The 16251-nt window shown below is 53.6% G+C and overlaps 1 protein-coding gene across 3 annotated transcripts in view; it reads left to right on the forward strand.

Annotated features, from left to right (window-relative positions):
* The window catches only part of LOC113958658 (erlin-2), a 16596-nt gene extending 897 nt beyond the window's left edge, over positions 1-15699 (forward strand). The window contains exons 4-12 of one of the 3 annotated variants that reach the window (XM_027667109.1): positions 176-237; positions 938-1026; positions 11505-11594; positions 12050-12085; positions 12621-12696; positions 12876-13010; positions 13144-13286; positions 13753-13851; positions 14124-15699. In XM_027667109.1, the coding sequence (XP_027522910.1) occupies positions 176-237; positions 938-1026; positions 11505-11594; positions 12050-12085; positions 12621-12696; positions 12876-13010; positions 13144-13286; positions 13753-13851; positions 14124-14261 (868 nt within the window). In that variant the 3' untranslated portion in view covers positions 14262-15699. Of the gene's footprint in view, positions 1-175; positions 238-937; positions 1064-2849; positions 2924-3312; positions 3372-4303; positions 4396-4691; positions 4782-5961; positions 6042-7002; positions 9616-10815; positions 10913-11486; positions 11595-12049; positions 12086-12620; positions 12697-12875; positions 13011-13143; positions 13287-13752; positions 13852-14123 lie in introns of those variants that run through there. The other 2 variants (XM_027667110.1, XM_027667111.1) reach the window with 2 other exon arrangements.
* The last annotated feature ends 552 nt before the right edge of the window (positions 15700-16251 follow it).

Genomic DNA, 16251 nt, shown 5'->3' on the forward strand with positions numbered 1-16251 from the left:
GGGGTGGGTTCTGGGGGATGTTGGGGTGCTGAGCAGGGCTGGGGTGGATTCTGGGGGTAGTTGGGGTGCTGAGCAGGCTGAGTGTCCCACAGTCAGCCCACTGGAGGGGATTTCTCCCCCCTTGAAGCCACTCAGCCCCCAGTAAGTGTCATCCCCCCTTTCTCTCCCTTGGCAGCGGGGGAGTGATGATTTATTTCGACAGGATCGAGGTGGTGAATTTCCTCATCCAGAGCGCGGGTGAGTCCTGAGTTCTCCACCTTCTGACACGCCCTGGGGGGGTTGTGCTGCACTGAGAGGAGGTGAGGAGGTCGTGGTTGGGTTTGATTTGGAGCCAGGCTGTACCACAGGCGTGCCCCGGGCACCTTGAGCTCCTGGGTGTCACCCATGGCCCGGCTCTCCTGGGAATGTCGTGTGTTGGTTATTTCTTACTTTTATTGCCTGTGTTATCCCGGCCCCCCCCGAGCTTTGTGCAGCACCAGAAGTGATGGGAGTAACCCATGAGGTGGGCAGGGGGGCAGCCAAGGGGGCTGGGGGGAGCGAAGGCTCCTCTGGAGCCCAGGAGGAACAACCCGTGTGGCCTTTTTCCCAAATCCTTTGATTTTTAACGTGCTGGTGGTGTGCTGGAAGTGCCTGGCTCAGTGGGGGCTGCTGGGATCTCTGTTCCATGGCACGTGCAGGACACTGTTCCCAGTGTGCAGGGGTCACACAGGGAGGGCTGGGGGTGTTTCAAACCCTTCTGTTCACAAGGGCAGGGGATGGATATTGGTGAAGATGTGACAAAATAAACCAACAGCAGTAAACCAACGTGCCCTGACCAGAGGGGGTGTGTGGGAGAGTGTCCCTCATTTCGCACCTGCTCTGGGACTGGGCCCCAGGGTTTTCCCTGAGGGTGCTCAGCCTCCTTCCCTTCCTTCCCCCGGGGTGTCTCCTCTCCCAGTGTACGACATCGTGAAGAACTACACAGCTGACTATGACAAGGCTCTCATCTTCAACAAGATCCACCACGAGCTGAACCAGTTCTGCAGTGTCCACACGCTGCAGGAGGTGTACATCGAGCTGTTTGGTGAGCTGACCCCGGCCTTTCCCGTGGGACTGCTGGTTCCAGGGGTTCTTCCACGGGCTGTTGTTGCAGAACCCCCAACTGATGAGCTTTTATCCATTAATCCCGTGTTTGCTCTGTTTGGAATCAGGGTTGTTAAGCAGCTGCCATCATTTATCCCTGTTATCTTTTGGAGCTGAGTGCTTCAATATGTTGTAACAATAAACTCCAGCCCCAGCCCTGCCAGTAGCAGAGAGCTTTAGGGAAGGGAGTGGGAATTCTGTGGCATTCTCTGGGTGTGTAGCAGCTGTGATGGGTTGAATCAGTCACAGGATTTGCTAATCCAAATGGAAAAGCCAGTCTGTGGCTCTTTGCTGTTACAGAAAGTCTGAGCAAGCACTTCCTGGCCTGAGGGTTTGATGAGCTTTGGGTCATGCCCGTGGCTGCAGTGCCCATAAACCAGGAGCGTTGGCAGGGGCCTGCTGACCTTCCCAACGGGAAATCCGGCAGCACAGGGAGACACATGGCAGGAGAGGCTGAGGAAGAGTTGTGGTTTCTTGCTAGAACTCGTCCAGTGGCTGCCAGTGCTGAGTGTTTTGTTTCTGGCTCTGGACTGACAGGAAATCCAGCCTTTCAGCACTGGCAGTGCTGCCTGCGGGCACTGAGCTGCTGGGAACGCTTTGGGAGCCCAAGGGGACGGGATTTGTGCCCGAGAGAGCACGGGGTGTTTGCAAACTCCTGTTCTCTGTTCAGACTGGGCTCTCCAAGGAGCCTGGCTTCCCACTTCCTGCACAAGCAGCAGACCTGGGGCTGGGATCCCCCCAGTTCCTGCTGGGCGGGTTCCTGGCCCGTGGAGGCTCCAGATGTCGGCAGCTGCTGACGACAACTGCTTGAAATGGGCTCATAGGACCCGGTCTGCACAGGAGGAACTTGTACAAACTCCCCTGTAGCTCTTGGTCTGGGCTGGCTGGGTCTGGCTCGGGGCTCTGCACTGGGGCACAGCCCCTCTCGGGCGGCCTCTCATCATCCTCTGCCCCCACAGCTGCCAGCAGGTGCAGGGAACTGATAACAGCTGCTTCCAAAACTTCTGGCTGGACTTCATTAGGAGCCCGAGTTCCAGATAGGAAACTGGGACCAAAGCAAACAATCCAGGAGTGTGATGTGATCCCTTCTCAAGGCTGTTACAGATTTCTTCCCTTTGCACTTCCCAGCAGGCCCCAACTGGAAGCTCTGCCCTCCTTGGAGCTTTCATCAGAGCAGGGTTTTGGGTTGTGTTTCCTTTTGAAATCCTCAGCTCCGCTGGAGTTCTGGGACTCCTTGAGCCAAAGAGACATTACTGATGATTTTTGCAGCCTGTTAAAGTAACTGATGCAGCCATTTCCCGTTCCTGCCTTTCCATTTGCCTTGTGTCATGCTGGCACAGGTGCAAGATGAAATCAGTCAGGATTTAGCTGGACCATGTTACTTCAGGATCCAGTTGGGAAGATCAGTGGGGGAGGGGGTTAAAGCAGATTCTTTATCATAAAGATGCCACTTCTGGCTCAGGGAGATTACAAACTGCAGGTTATGGGAACTGGAGGGTTTCCTTTCATGCCTGCAATGTTCCTGTGGTCTTTCCCAAGTGTTGGTGCTGGTGTTGGAGATACCAGGAGCTGGGAACCTGCCTCAGGGTCAGCCCAGCACTTCTACATCCAACTTACATTTGCAGTTTCCAGGAATAAGAAACGTGAGCCATCCCAGCTCACCCTGGGTGCTGACAGCAAACTGCCTTGAGGGTGTTTCATTACCTTTTCTTTTTTCTCTCCTTTAGATCAGATTGATGAAAACCTTAAACTGGCCTTGCAGCAAGACCTAACCACGATGGCCCCTGGATTAATTATACAGGTAATCAGGATTTGACTGAGATATCAAAGGTGCAGCTCCTGAGGAGGGGTAAGGGCTGAAAGGAAACAGGAAACTGAAACTTTTTAAAAAGTGCTTTACAGCACAGATTTCATTTCACCCCAGTGGGAGCAGTGTCCTTCCCATCCCCCACACAGCTTCTGGTGTTGCTCTGGGTGCTGGTTTGCCCAGGTTACCACCTCCTGTCACGTCAGGAGATCCCCCAGCCCCGTTTCTGTGTGGGTTTGGGGCCTGGTGACAGTTTGTGCAGCTCTGTGTGGCAGAGCACACCCGCAGTGTGTGTCCCCCCCCTTGTCCCCCTCAGCCCCGGGGGCCGCTCGGCTTTTGGTTGCTGGCTGCTTGCCCGAGTTTTCCTCGCTCTCTCTCTGCAGGCAGTTCGAGTTACAAAGCCAAACATCCCTGAAACAATCCGGAGGAATTACGAGCTCATGTAAGTGCCTCGGACTCTGCACCTCTGTGTTCCCAGAAGGAGCCAGTCGGGCAGATCAGCGGTGCCCTTGGCCTCGTGCCACCCTTGGGGAGGGGCTGGAGAGGTGCAGTGGGGCTGGAGAGGTGCAGTGCTGAGCACTGCAGGGGATGGCAGGTCCCTGCTGGGGGAGGAGGGCTTTCTCCAGTTGGAACCCTTGAGCCCAGGAATGATTTGCCCCGGGGCTCCTTCCCCCTGGCACTGGCCCCGTGTGGTGGGTGAGGGGCAGGTGGATGGATTTCACCACTAATCCTCTTGTTTGACTGGGATGGAGAAACTGTTGATTCAACAGGCTGAAGACTTGCAAAGCTTTGAAATAACTTTCTTTAATAGCACTTGACAGTGCTGATCCCTTTTCAATGCCCTGAGCCAGCTGCCTCCTCCTGCCCTTGGTCATTCAGGCATGCCTGCGTTCCCTGAGCCCGCTGCCAACAGCATGTGTAGGGCAGAATGAGACCCCTCTCATCCATTCTGCTTCCCTAGCATTTCATGTGACCTTTTGGGACTGTGGTTAAGTCCTGTGTGGTATGGTCATGGTAGGAGAGTCCCAAATCAGCCTGTGTGTTCTGTTGCCATAAATACAGCAGGACGTGTTGAGAGGCTTGTTCTCAATTCCAGTGTCTGTTCCCTGACTGTGAGCAGGAGCAGGGTATTTTATTTATGATCACACTTTTCAAACTCATTCACGTGAGTAAAACCAGTAAGGTAGAAAAGGATTTAGCATGTAAAATGCACCCCTGGAAGGGTTCAGAACACGTGTGGATGCGGCACTTGGGGACGTGGTTCAGTGGTGGACATGAACACGTGCTGGAAGGAGGGGTGAGCCAGCTGGGGCTGTGGGGGGAATCCCCACACCAGTGAGCTCATGTTTTTAACTGGTTTCTCCTGCTCACCAGGGAGAGTGAGAAGACGAAGCTGCTGATTGCGGCGCAGAAGCAGAAGGTGGTGGAGAAGGAGGCAGAGACAGAGAGGAAGAAAGCCCTCATAGGTCTGTGTGGCTGGGACACGGGGCTGGCTGTGGGGGCAGGCAGCAAAGCGACCCCAGACTCCAGGGAGGGATGCACCTTGTTCAATTTGGGGTCATCTCTGACCTGAAACTCTCCCAGAGAGACTCAGGACTTTGCACGTGGGTTCCAGCTTTGCCTTCTGAGGGCTGGAAACTCTTCCCAGTATTTATTTCCACCTGAAGTGGGTGATGATTGAGGACTTTCCCGGGTGAGGCTGCTTCTGACATTCAGTAGATGGTGTGATGACAGTGTGGGTGTGTTCCTGTTTTCATTTCAGAGGCAGAAAAGATTGCACAAGTTGCTGAAATAACTTATGGACAGAAAGTGATGGAAAAGGAAACGGAGAAGCGAATTTCGGAGATTGAAGGTGAGGGGGGGCTGAGCTTCCCAGGCAGTAAATCCTGAAGCAGTTTGCCAAGGAGCCAAGGAGTTCTTGAAGTCTGTATTGACTGTGTTCTTCAATCCAGGCTGACATTCACAGGGGTGAAGTTTCTGAGCAGAGGCAGGAATAGGAACGTTTCTCTGCAGACTGTACTTCTTGAAACTCCCTCTCTCAGGTGCTCTTTCTAGGAGGTTGTGCTCTTAGGTTAAGGAGATGTTCCCCACCCACCTGATACAATGCAGAGCAGGACAGACAACTCCTTTTGGCCAAAAGAGAGGAAGCTGTGAGCCAAACCATCCAGTTGTTTACATGATTTTTTAAGTGTAGCAGCTCTCCCTACTAGGGGAGGTAAAAAAATGGTTTATCCAGCTGTGCAGCTGTTGCATTTGTGTGGCTCCATGTCCTAGGAGGAATGTGAAGAGATGAGCAGGACTACACTCACCTTAGCCTGGACGTGGTGGCCTGGTATCCCATCACTGTCATGGGTAGGTGTGAAGTCAGAGGGGAAAAGGAGTGCAGTACAGAAAGGGGAAGTGTTCCTTTCCTTAAATGGCTCTGCTAGGAGTCAGGAATTTCGGTATCCCACAGGTTCAGAGCCTTTGAGCAGTTGTTGATACAGCAGAGGAAAGCTCTGCAGCAATCTGTCTGAGGGGCAGAGCCTGTAAAGGTTAAAATCCCCTGCTCTGCGTGCCAGAACCTTCATCTCCGCATCCCAGACCAAATCCCATCTGGGAATCGCATCCACAGGCACAGACCTCATCTGCAGAGTCTGCTGGGCTGTTCCAGGCTGTTCCTGGAGTCCTGGGCAAAGGCTGTGGGTAAATCCCACGTCTGCAGGGGAACAGTTGCTGCGTTTCAGCACGAGAGTCAGTCCTGGCTCGAGAAGAAAGAGCGAGCGGGGCCCACGTGATGGGGATAATCAAACCCTGCTGTCTGTGAAATGCTTTGAGCTCTGCAGCTGAGATGCAATTTACTCACTTAATGCTCTCGTCCTGCAGCCATTTAGCTGGAAACTGAGCTCCCATTTTGTTCCCTCTTCCCCTTGTTGTATCCCGTGCAGTTCAGATGTGGCACTGGCCACTTTATCTTAAAGGTTTCCAGCTGCAAACGGTGCTAACGTGGCTGGAAGTAAAAAATCTGACTCAGAGCTTGTGTTTGCTTCCAGATGCTGCATTTCTTGCACGGGAGAAGGCGAGGGCTGACGCTGAGTGCTACACTGCCATGAAGGTGGCTGAGGCCAACAAGGTACTGTGGTTTCCTCTGTGGTGCCTCAGCATCAGGCTGCAGGGGAATACTCAGCACTAGAGCAGTCAGTGATTATTGTCTAAGTCAAGAAACAAAACAAAACCATCTCCTCTCAGCAAAGTTTCCACCTGACTGAAGCATTTAGATCCTTATTTGCAAGTTCGTTTTCTTCTCTGGACAGATAAATATGTCAGGATGTCTGAAATCTCTGCTCTACCAGATGCTAAGGGGGCCTGGCTCTCTCTGTAGATGGAATATCAGTTTCAGTTGTGATGAGAAATGTGGATTATTTCAGTCTCAAGCTGGCAGGCAGGGGTAGAGTAAATCACAGTTCAGGGAAAGAACAAATGGAGCTGGTCTCAGACACCCTGGCAGAGCCTTGCAAAAGAAAAAAAACAAAAACAAAAAAATCAACCTGGAAACAGGAAAATTGCATGGATACAACTGCCAGGTGTGTTCCTGCCTACAGCAAGCTCCCAGGACATGCCAGCAGGAAGCATTTCTGTTCTGTGAGGAGGACAGAGGGCTGGGGTGTTTGTGCACAAGTTTTGCCCCAGTTGTTCCATCCTCTGTGTTATAATGTTGTTATCCTGGAAAAAAGTGAGCTCTGCTCACCCAAACACTCTTCCTGGAAAACAGCCAGGGATATTTTCCTTCCCAGTAGCTCACATTGCAAGGGTTGCAGTGAGGGATGTGCTCTCGGGCATCTCCATCACGTCTGGGTTGAACATTTCCCCAGCTGCTCCCATCACTTCACTTTTCAATTTGCCATTTAGTCACTGGGATTTAGAACTTTGCTTGGCCCTGCTGGCAGAGAACCTTCCCAGGGCACTGTGTTTGCCCTGTGGAGGGGCTGGGCACTCCTGGTAGGGCTGTGGAAAGGAGGTGCCTCGTGTGCTCCTGGCAGGAGTTTGCTTTTGCCCAAATCTGGGCTGTTGTGACCCGTTTTCTCTCCGTGCAGCTCAAGTTGACTCCCGAGTACTTGCAGCTGATGAAGTACAAGGCAATTGCAGCCAACAGCAAGATCTATTTTGGCAAAGATATTCCCAATATGTTCATGGACTCTGCAGGGAGCCAGACCAAATCTGCAGAGGGACTGGCAGAAGGAATCCAAGACGAGGATGGGGCAGGAATCAGCGAGGACACAAAACTGCTTCATGGTGTAAACTGAGAAGAGAGATTTCTATTCGTTTTATATCAAAAAAACCCCCATGAACTGGGAAGTTCCTTTTTGTTTTCCCCCTTTCCCGTGCTGAAAGACATGAATCAGACTTAATCCTTTCGATCTTTTGTATGACAATTAGACACAAGGACTTTGGTAATTATGGGGTAGGTTTTCGGGTAACTTCTAAGCAGCCAACTCTAGGTGTGTCCTGTGGCTGCACCTCCCCTGCTCTTGGTCACACCCAGGAGTCTGGAGAGGCTGGATGGGAACTTAATTTGAGATTGAAGTGGTTCGTAGCAGTTGGAGGTAAAGCAGTGCTGAGGTTTTGGAGGGAGGGGAATCGCTGCTGCGACTTGTTGTTTGTTGTTTTTTTCTTTCTTATTGGAAATTCCAAGTACTCTGTTTCAACCCCCTTTCCAAACAAGGTGCTAGATCTGTAACACTACACGTGGCTGCTCCAGGCCTGGGCAGTGGCAGGTTCTGCTGAGCCCATGTGCACCACGAGGGACTGAAGCTCAGCTGGAATCCTGCAGGTTCCCAGTGTTTTTTGGGGGGGGAATCGAAGCCTTAGACTGCATGTCACGCAGGCAGTGACCCAAAGTCCTCGTTTTCTGCATCCTAACACTGCTTTGTTTTCCACTTGTCGTGTTTTTTGTAGCAGTTGGGCTGCTGGGTGAGGGTGTGGGGGCACAGGGGCAGCGTCCTGGATGGCAGAGCTGGATGTGATTTTCGGTGAAACCAGGCTGCAGGCGTGGAAATTGTCACACTCAGAAAAACCAGGGAGGAAGGAATTTTTGTCTCAGGGACCCTGACTTTGCAGAAAGCCTTGCAGGGGAGGAGCTGCTGGAGTGACCAGACGGTCGTTAACAGCTCATTATCTGCTCTGCAAGAGCAACTGGATCTCGGTGTTTTCAGAGTCTGACTAGAAAAAGGGCATTCGGGTGAGCTGAGATAAGCAGAACTGAGCTCCTGTGGGTTTGGGTCTGAATAGACCTTGTGGAAGGAAGATTTCAGAGTAGCCAAGGGCACAAACCGTCATCCTGAAAGCTCCCAGGGCAGAGAGAAGCAGCTCTTGTCTGAACTGCCCGAAGTTGAATTCCCCTCTTTCTCTCAGAACAGTGCTAGAGTGCACCTTCCACTTCAGAGAACTGAGGAATTCCTCACATCCCAGATGCGAGGAGGGAACAAGAGTTTTGTTTTCCACGTGCGAATTTCGAAGTTCAGGCCTAGAGAGAACATTTTTTTTTTCTCTCCCTAATCCATCTGCACTTGGCAGCAGAGCCTGGTGGTTGATTGCTGATATGATTTGAGGCCAATATCCTCATCTGAGATGATGCCAGTGCTCATCAGAGACCAGCCTGTTGCGTTCACAGGCCGGTGCCCCAAATTCCTGCTCCCCAGCACCCCTGGCCTCACCCTTCAGTGTTGAAATCTGCAGCAGTCTGTGTAATAAGGCATCGCACTAACAGAGTTCTGATGGATCTCAGCTGCTGGCTCCAGGGCTTTTACAGCAGTTCTCCCTTCCCTGTTGGGAGAGTGACTCTTGATACTTGAAAATGCAAAGTAGAAGCTGAGCGTTTCTGCTGGAGAAGAGTCCCATCTTCTTCGTATTTCTTGGAAAATAGGACCTAAGGGAAGTCCCATCTCCAGACCTACATCAGACCCACAGCACTCAAACAATTGCATCCCCAGGGGGGCTGCAGTATTCCTCACTCATAACTAGGTCTGTGCAGGGAGATTATAAACAGGGAATAGCAGAAACTTAGCAATGGGAAGGTAGAACCTGATCCCTTGAGGATGACTTTGTTTGGGATTGTTCTATGTTCATGCTTGAGGTTTCCATCAGCAACTAAAACCTCCTTTTACACAAGTATTTTTCACTAATGAAAGGACCCAACTAAGCCAAAGTGGTATTATAAAGTCATTTTTTAATGTATGACTTCACAGCAAGACAATAGTTTGGGATAAAGAGCTCTTAATGATTCTTTTAATTAAAACCATGACTGCTAAAGTATTAATGTAATTTAGTTAAATTGTGCTAAGAGTAAAAAATCAAAAGCAAAGTTGAGTGTATCAGTCTTGACAAGCCAAAATCCATTGTTGCATCTTCATTCACTCTTTGTAAAATGTCCTGAATTTTCCAGAGTGGATCTGTCATTCCATGTAAACCTTTATTCCCTCTGTCTCCTTAAAGGGGCATTTTGTCCTGTTTCCGTGATCTTGAGGTGAAGATCTGAATTTTAAACCCACTCTCTCACAAAGGAAACAGAGGTTTGTGGCACTGCTGCTACCTGGGAATGGCTACGGGGGGAGCATGGGAATGCTCTTTGATCTTCTTATGTACTGAATTCAAAGCCTTTTTATTTTGGTATTTGCTATGACAATAAAATGGCCTTCGATTTTACTATCTTCAGTTTTCACACCAGGGTTTGTGGAGGAGCTTTAATGTGATGTGTAGGTGTATTTGCAGGGGGAGATTTTCCAGAGGGAACGTCGAGGCTGCTGGTGCTCTGGTGGGAGTGGGGACCTGGGGGTTGCTGGGGGTCCATGCTGGTTCTCCCTCTCCAGGGAGGAGGAGGAAAGTGGAAGAAGGGGCAGAGGTGTCTGTGTCCAAGGAATCCCACAAGTGTCTGTCAGCCCTTGCTTTGCTAATGGAGCAGCAAACGCCTCGGATTCGGTAAAGTTTGCAGAAAATCCTTGTCATGTTTTACTGGACAAAGGGCAGGAACCTTCTGGGTGTTTTTGCCCAGCTGTGTAAACACCGAATCTGCGGAGGGACAGTGGAGTTCTGCACATTAAGACAAATATTTGAGTTAATGGTTTCCAGCTGGCAGGCTCCCATTCCTTCCCTCTCAACCCAAGCTGCTGCGGGTAAAGCCGGGCATTGTCCCGACGCCGCGGCCACTCCAGCTGCTCTGGGGCTCTGTGGCCCTGCTCCACGTGCTCCCCAACACTCCCCACCCCTAAACTGGGCCTGCAGGATAAGCCCTGTTGCCTGCCCTTGGTTTTGGGGCTTTTTCCCCCCCTGAAATAATTGAAATTCACTCCCCGGCACTGCAGCTCTTCATGGAGGGGGAAGAACCCAGTTCTTTGGGGTGGACACAGAGGGTGGTCGGGCAGTGGAACCCAGGGTTTGGTCATGGCCCCAAGGCTGCCAGAGCTCAGGGAGCATTTGGACAACGCTGAGGGACAGGGTGGGATTGTTGGGTCTCTGTGCATGGCCAGGGGTTGGATCTGTGACCCCTGGGGGTCCCTCCCAACTCACAGCCCCTCGCAGTGGCATGAGGCCCGGGCAGGGACAGGTGGGGTGGGTGGCAGCGCTCGCTGCCGCCCCCACGGCGCGGGTATGGCTTGGATTTGTCACCGATTTTTGCCAAACCCAGTGAAAGAGGAGCGGGGGAGCCCCGACCGCCCCATCCCCGGTGTCCCCCCGACCCGCGGGGGCCGCCATGGCGACCGCGACCTTCCCAACATGGCGCGGCGGGGCGCTCCCATTGGCCGGCGTTGCGCGGTGGGGCGCTCCCATTGGCCGGCGTTGCGCAGAGGGACGCTCCCATTGGTCGCGGCGCGGGGGCGGGGTGAAGGTGTGGCGGAAGTGGGCGCGGGGGGGATGTGGAGAGCGGGCATGGCCGCCGGGGACGGGCTGGGCCCGGCGCTCCGCGCCGTCACCGAGCAGCTGCAGCAGGCGGCGGCGCGGCGGCCGCAGGTGAGGGGACACCGGGGACACGGGGGGGACCGGGGGACACCGCGGGGGGCCGCTGCCGCGGCGGCACGGCCTCCGTCACCGTAGGGACGGGCCCGCGCCATGGGGACAGGTCATGGGTCGTCGCCGTGGGGACGGAGCCAGACCGCCACCGGGAGGGGTCCTGGCGTGGGGACAGGGCCCGTGTCACCGCGGGGACATTCCTCAGTGCCATGGGGACAGGGCCCGTGTCACCATGGGGACATTCCCCCAGTGCCACAGGGACAGGTGCCACCGTGAGGGCAGGGCCCGTGTCACCGTGGGGACATTCCCCCACTGTCACAGGGACAGATGCCACCGTAAGAACATTCGCCCACTGTCACAGGGACAGGAGATGGGCACCTGAGCCCCCCAGCAAAGAAGACAGCACCCCACTATCACGACAGGCCTCCCTCCTGCTTGATCCACACACACACATGGGGACAAACCTCCAGCCACCCCCGACCTCTCCTAGGGCTGTGTGGGGTGCCCTGAGCTGGGGGGGGTCCGGGTTTGGGGGTGCCCCGGTGTCCCCCCCTGAGCCCCGGTGGTCCCGCAGGGGCTCCCGGCCGTGCAGCCGAGGCTCGTGGCCGTCAGCAAGACAAAGCCGGCGGAGATGGTGATGGAGGCGTACGGGCACGGGCAGCGCAGCTTCGGGGAGAACTACGTGAGTTTGGGGGGGGCCACGGGGCTGGGAAGGGGACCACGGGGCTGGGAAAGGCCCTCGTGTTGAGGGCACAGAACCCCAGAATCATTGGGGTTGGAAAAGCCCTCCCAGAGCATCAAGTCCACCCTGTGCCCCATCCCCACCTTGTCCTCCAGCCCAGAGCACTGAGTGCCACGTCCAGTCCTTCCTGGGACACCTCCAGGGGTGGACACCTCCACCACCTCCCTGGGCAACCCCTTCCAATGTTTAACAACCCTTTCCATGAAGAAATTCCTCCTGATGTCTCAGGGCAGCCCACTTTGGGTGGCTTTGTGGGTGGGGGGCCAGGCTTGGTGGCAGCATCACCCCCTGGGCTCGTGTTTTTGGGGCTCCTGTTGGTCCCAGGGACACACACCCCACAGACACTGATCTTACGTGTGCCGTGGGTTTAACGGGATTCTCCTGCATTCTCCCAGGTTCAGGAGTTGCTGGAAAAGGCATCAGACTCAAGAGTAAGTACTCAGTCCCCTTCATATTTTCTTCCTTGTATAGCTGTGTCCTGAGAGCTATTCAGCCAAAGTCCTGGTTTTTGTTAGGAATTTCACTGGATCCTTGCCTTTGCAGATAAATGGTGGGTTATTCTTAGCTCTCTGCCCCGTTCCCCCTCCTGCCTTGCTGGCTCCAGAGGAGTCTGAGAATACGTGTGCCTTAGTCATGATTTGTCTGAACACTGCTGTGCCTTTTGTGCTTTCTGTAGGAGAGGCACAGTCCTTGTTTAAAAGAGATGTTAACACTCAGTTTGGGGAAAATATAATTTTATGACTGTTGCAAAAGAGCTTTGCCTTCTCATTCCCATGGACAGCATTCCCTGCAGCCACAGCCCCTTCCCTCTCCAGGGTGTGCAGCAACCTCAGCACAACCACGAGTTGAGTCAACAAATGAAGAAATTGGGTGTCTGGAGTTTGTTTGTGGGCAAACTAAGCCCGAAGTGCTGCATGGGGGAAGAGGGAATTGTCATTCCAACCTCACTGTTCTCTCTGCTTTCAGATTCTGTCGTCTTGTCCAGACATCAAGTGGCATTTTATTGGCCACCTGCAGAAAAACAATGTCAACAAGCTGATTGGTAAATCCTGCTTGATTCTGTGTGGGCTACAGTCTCTCAGTGTTCAGATATGTCAGGGGAGGTTTAGGCTGGATATTGGGAAAAGGTTCTCCCCAAAGAGGGGGAACTCCCCAACACCTGTTGTAGGGACAAACACTCCTGTGCCAGCAGAATTGCCTCAGCCTTTGTTTCCTCCCCAGCTGTCCCAAACCTGTTCATGTTGGAAACAGTGGATTCTGTGAAACTGGCAGACAGAGTCAACAGCTCGTGGCAGAAAAAAGGGACATCCCAGAAGCTGAAGGTCATGGTGCAAGTTAACACGAGTGGGGAGGACAGTAAGTGGCCCTTTCTGATGCTGTGCAGCCCTTTCTGACTCCTGTTCAGAGAACCTGAGCGGGATGGGCTGGTTTGTGCTCTCAGAGTGTTTCTCTGGCAGGGCTGGGCACAGATCTCCCTGTTTTTTCCCAGGTAAGCACGGCCTTCCCCCTGGAGACACCACGGCTGCCGTGGAGCACGTGATCAACAAGTGCCCCAGCCTGGAATTTGTGGGGCTGATGACGATCGGCAGCATCGGGCACGACCTCAGCAAGGGCCCAAACCCTGACTTCCAGGTAAGATTTTCTAGGAGAAAATGTCACTGTGGGCTGGTCTCCTGTTACAGTTTGTCTGTCCCAGTGAAACCAGTCTGAGTCAGGCTATAAGATTGTAGAAACACCACGCTCAGAGCAGTGCAGAGCCCTCAGTACCGGTGTCAGTGCAGGTGGGAGGCTCCTTTCTGCAGAGCATTTCTCCCATCCCTCCTCTGAAGCTGCAGCCAGGATGTTGGCTGCCTGTGCAGCACTTGCTGTCCTGGAGCCTGTGGCCCAAGTGAGTTTTCTGTCAGCCTCCTCTGTGTTGTCAATAAATCTGGGAAGTCTCCAGGTGTTGTTACACCGCTTCACTGGGAAATGTGGGAATTGCATTTCCTGTGTGAAGGAGACTTCAGACACAGGCAGGAGTCGTGGTCTGTGGCACCCTGGAAGGGAGCTGGCGTGGCTGTCAGGTGTGTGAGCCTCTCCTCTTCCCCTCTCCCTGCAGATGCTGCTGTCCCTGCGGCAGGAGGTGTGTGAGAAGCTGAATCTCCCCGTGGAGAAGGTGGAGCTGAGCATGGGCATGTCCACGGACTTCCAGCACGCAGTGAGTGTGTTCCTCCTGCCACCCTTCCCGTGGGGAGCAAGGGGACCTGCACCCCAAATTCCACCCAAACAGGCCTCTTGCATGGAGATCCCAACAGTGCTGTTCCATGAAAAACAGCTCTGCTGGTCCTGGGGTAGATTCCTGGGATCAAACCAGCCGCCCTGGGTGGCGAGTGTGGGGGAAACTGTCCTTCTGTGAGATGGTGAGAACCGAGGCTGGTCACAGGGGTGGTGGCACCCCTGCCCTGACCTCCTCCTCTCTGTCTCTTCCAGGTAGAGGTTGGATCCACAAACGTCAGGATTGGGAGCACTATCTTTGGAGAGCGGGATTATTCCAACAAAGCCGTCGGGGGCAAGGCCCCCGCTGGAAGTAAAGGCCAAACGGAGGCTGTGACAGTGCAGGGGCAGTAGGTGGAAAACAAAACCCCTCCAGAGCAGAGACCTCGCTGCTGAGAGACCTCACTATGCATTTTACCTCCCTCCATGTCGGCACCTGATCCTGGTGGTGAGGGGGAATTCCTCGGAGCAGAGGCCAGAAACGCCTCATAACCATCGTGATTTTAGAGCACCCCTAGAAACTGGAAATCTTTATAACCAACAGATGATAAGGAAGTTGGTGGCTGAAAGTGGCTGTGGTGTCTTGGCTCCTCAGGGTCATCCAGGACAGAGACCTTGGGGTGACTGGGTTGGGCAAACAAATGTTTGTCAGGCTGGAGCTGCTGCCCAGTGAGGTGGGTGTGACCTGCAGCAGTGCCGGTGATTGTTGTCACTGAGGACTAAATTCTTCATTAAACAAGCTGGGATCTTGCCAGAAACCCATCAGTGTTTCCCCAAATAGGAGTTCTGGACGTGGGATGGTTATGTGGGAGCTGGGATAGGGCCATGCTGTGACACTGGAGAGGCCATGGCCATGGAAACAGGGTGAGTGCCAGGCACAGGGGGCTGTGAGGAGCTCAGCTGCCACCAGGAGTTCATGGGGTGATGTTTTGGCTGCACATCACAAGTGTGGGAGTGTCTTTTGGGCTCAATTCTGTTATTTTCAGGCTGACATTCACTTTTCCCATGGCTCCATGTCTGCCCAGATCTGGAATGCTTTCCCCCTTCCCTTCCTTTCCCCTCCTCTGTTGTTGGGAATTATTTTCATCCTGCCTAGTAGTTTTGATGCTGTTTCTTTGGTCAGAAGGGGACTTCTTCTGCCAGGTCCCTGCTCTGCCACCAGCTTGCTGTTGCTTTCCAAGGTGAGTCCCACCTCTTCTACACCTGTGAGAGAATAACATGCTTGGCTCAGGACAGCAGGGAGGTTTTCTTGGAAAAAGTACTTCAGAAAGGGAAGTATTATTGTCCCACTGCATTCTAGGTTCCTGAAAAAAATTCCTTTGGCCACTGAGAGAGCTGTGTCTTAACATCCTAAGTGCTGGTCCAGCCTTCCCTGCTCCTGGAAGAGGGAAGTGGGACTGTCACTGCACTAACTTTCCTTCAGGTGTGAGCAGAAGCTCTGTTGTCCTGTGCTGTTTGGCCAGTCTCCCAACCTGTGTTGCAGCTGATCTTTGGGCTTTTGTGGCTGCTAAGAGGAGGAGGCCTTGGCTGCCAGCAGAAACATCCTCCCCAGGCTTTGCTCTGTGTGCGTGTGGTTAAATCTCGCTGTTGGTTTCACTCTCTAAACGCTGAATGTAAATGAAGAGTCACCTCCAACACCACCCTGTTGTAGCTCTGTGGTTTAGAAGCAACGTGGGGTCGGAGCCGCCCTCCCTGCGCTGCACCATGTGTGGTTTCATAGTCCAGTAATAAAAAGTGATGAGTTTTAATACCATCTGTGCCAACTCCAAAGCTATTAAAGATGTTATTTTTATGTTCCAGCGTGGTGAATAAATGGCCTGAGCCGGTCTTGGAGCTGTTTCCCCAGCCTGGAGCTGCTCTAGGAGCTGGGAGGAGGGTGGTTGAAAGGCAGCTGAGACAGAGCTGGCAAAGAAAGTGAAGTGATTTTTGATCTGAAGGGTCAAAACCGAGCTGGTCGGTGCCTCGAGCTGTCCCCGGAGCAGCCTCTGGGTGGCGGTGCTGTCGCGGTCACGGGGCCGGGACAGGTCAACGACGGGTCCCAAAATCACCTTGTTCCCACCTGATGGCCGGAGTGAGGTCCTTCCTCTTCCTCCTCCTCTCTCCTCCCGGAATTTCAGCACCGCGCCCTCACCGGGACCCTCGTGCTGGCAAATTCCTGCACAGGAAAAGCCTCTGGGGTATTTTACACCTGTTCTGTCTGAACCCCACTCCAACGTGCAGGGGCTGCAGAACCAGCCCAGCCCTGGCCCAGGTGGTTGGAACCCAAGGGGGTTTGTTCACCCCTCACTGGTGGCCTTTCCCCACTGGCTGTGGCTCCAACACGGGCTGCACTGGCACAGTTTGT

This window comes from Corapipo altera, unplaced genomic scaffold (assembly GCF_003945725.1).
Source record: "Corapipo altera isolate COAL_440 unplaced genomic scaffold, ASM394572v1 275, whole genome shotgun sequence".
Lineage (NCBI taxonomy): Eukaryota > Metazoa > Chordata > Aves > Passeriformes > Pipridae > Corapipo > Corapipo altera.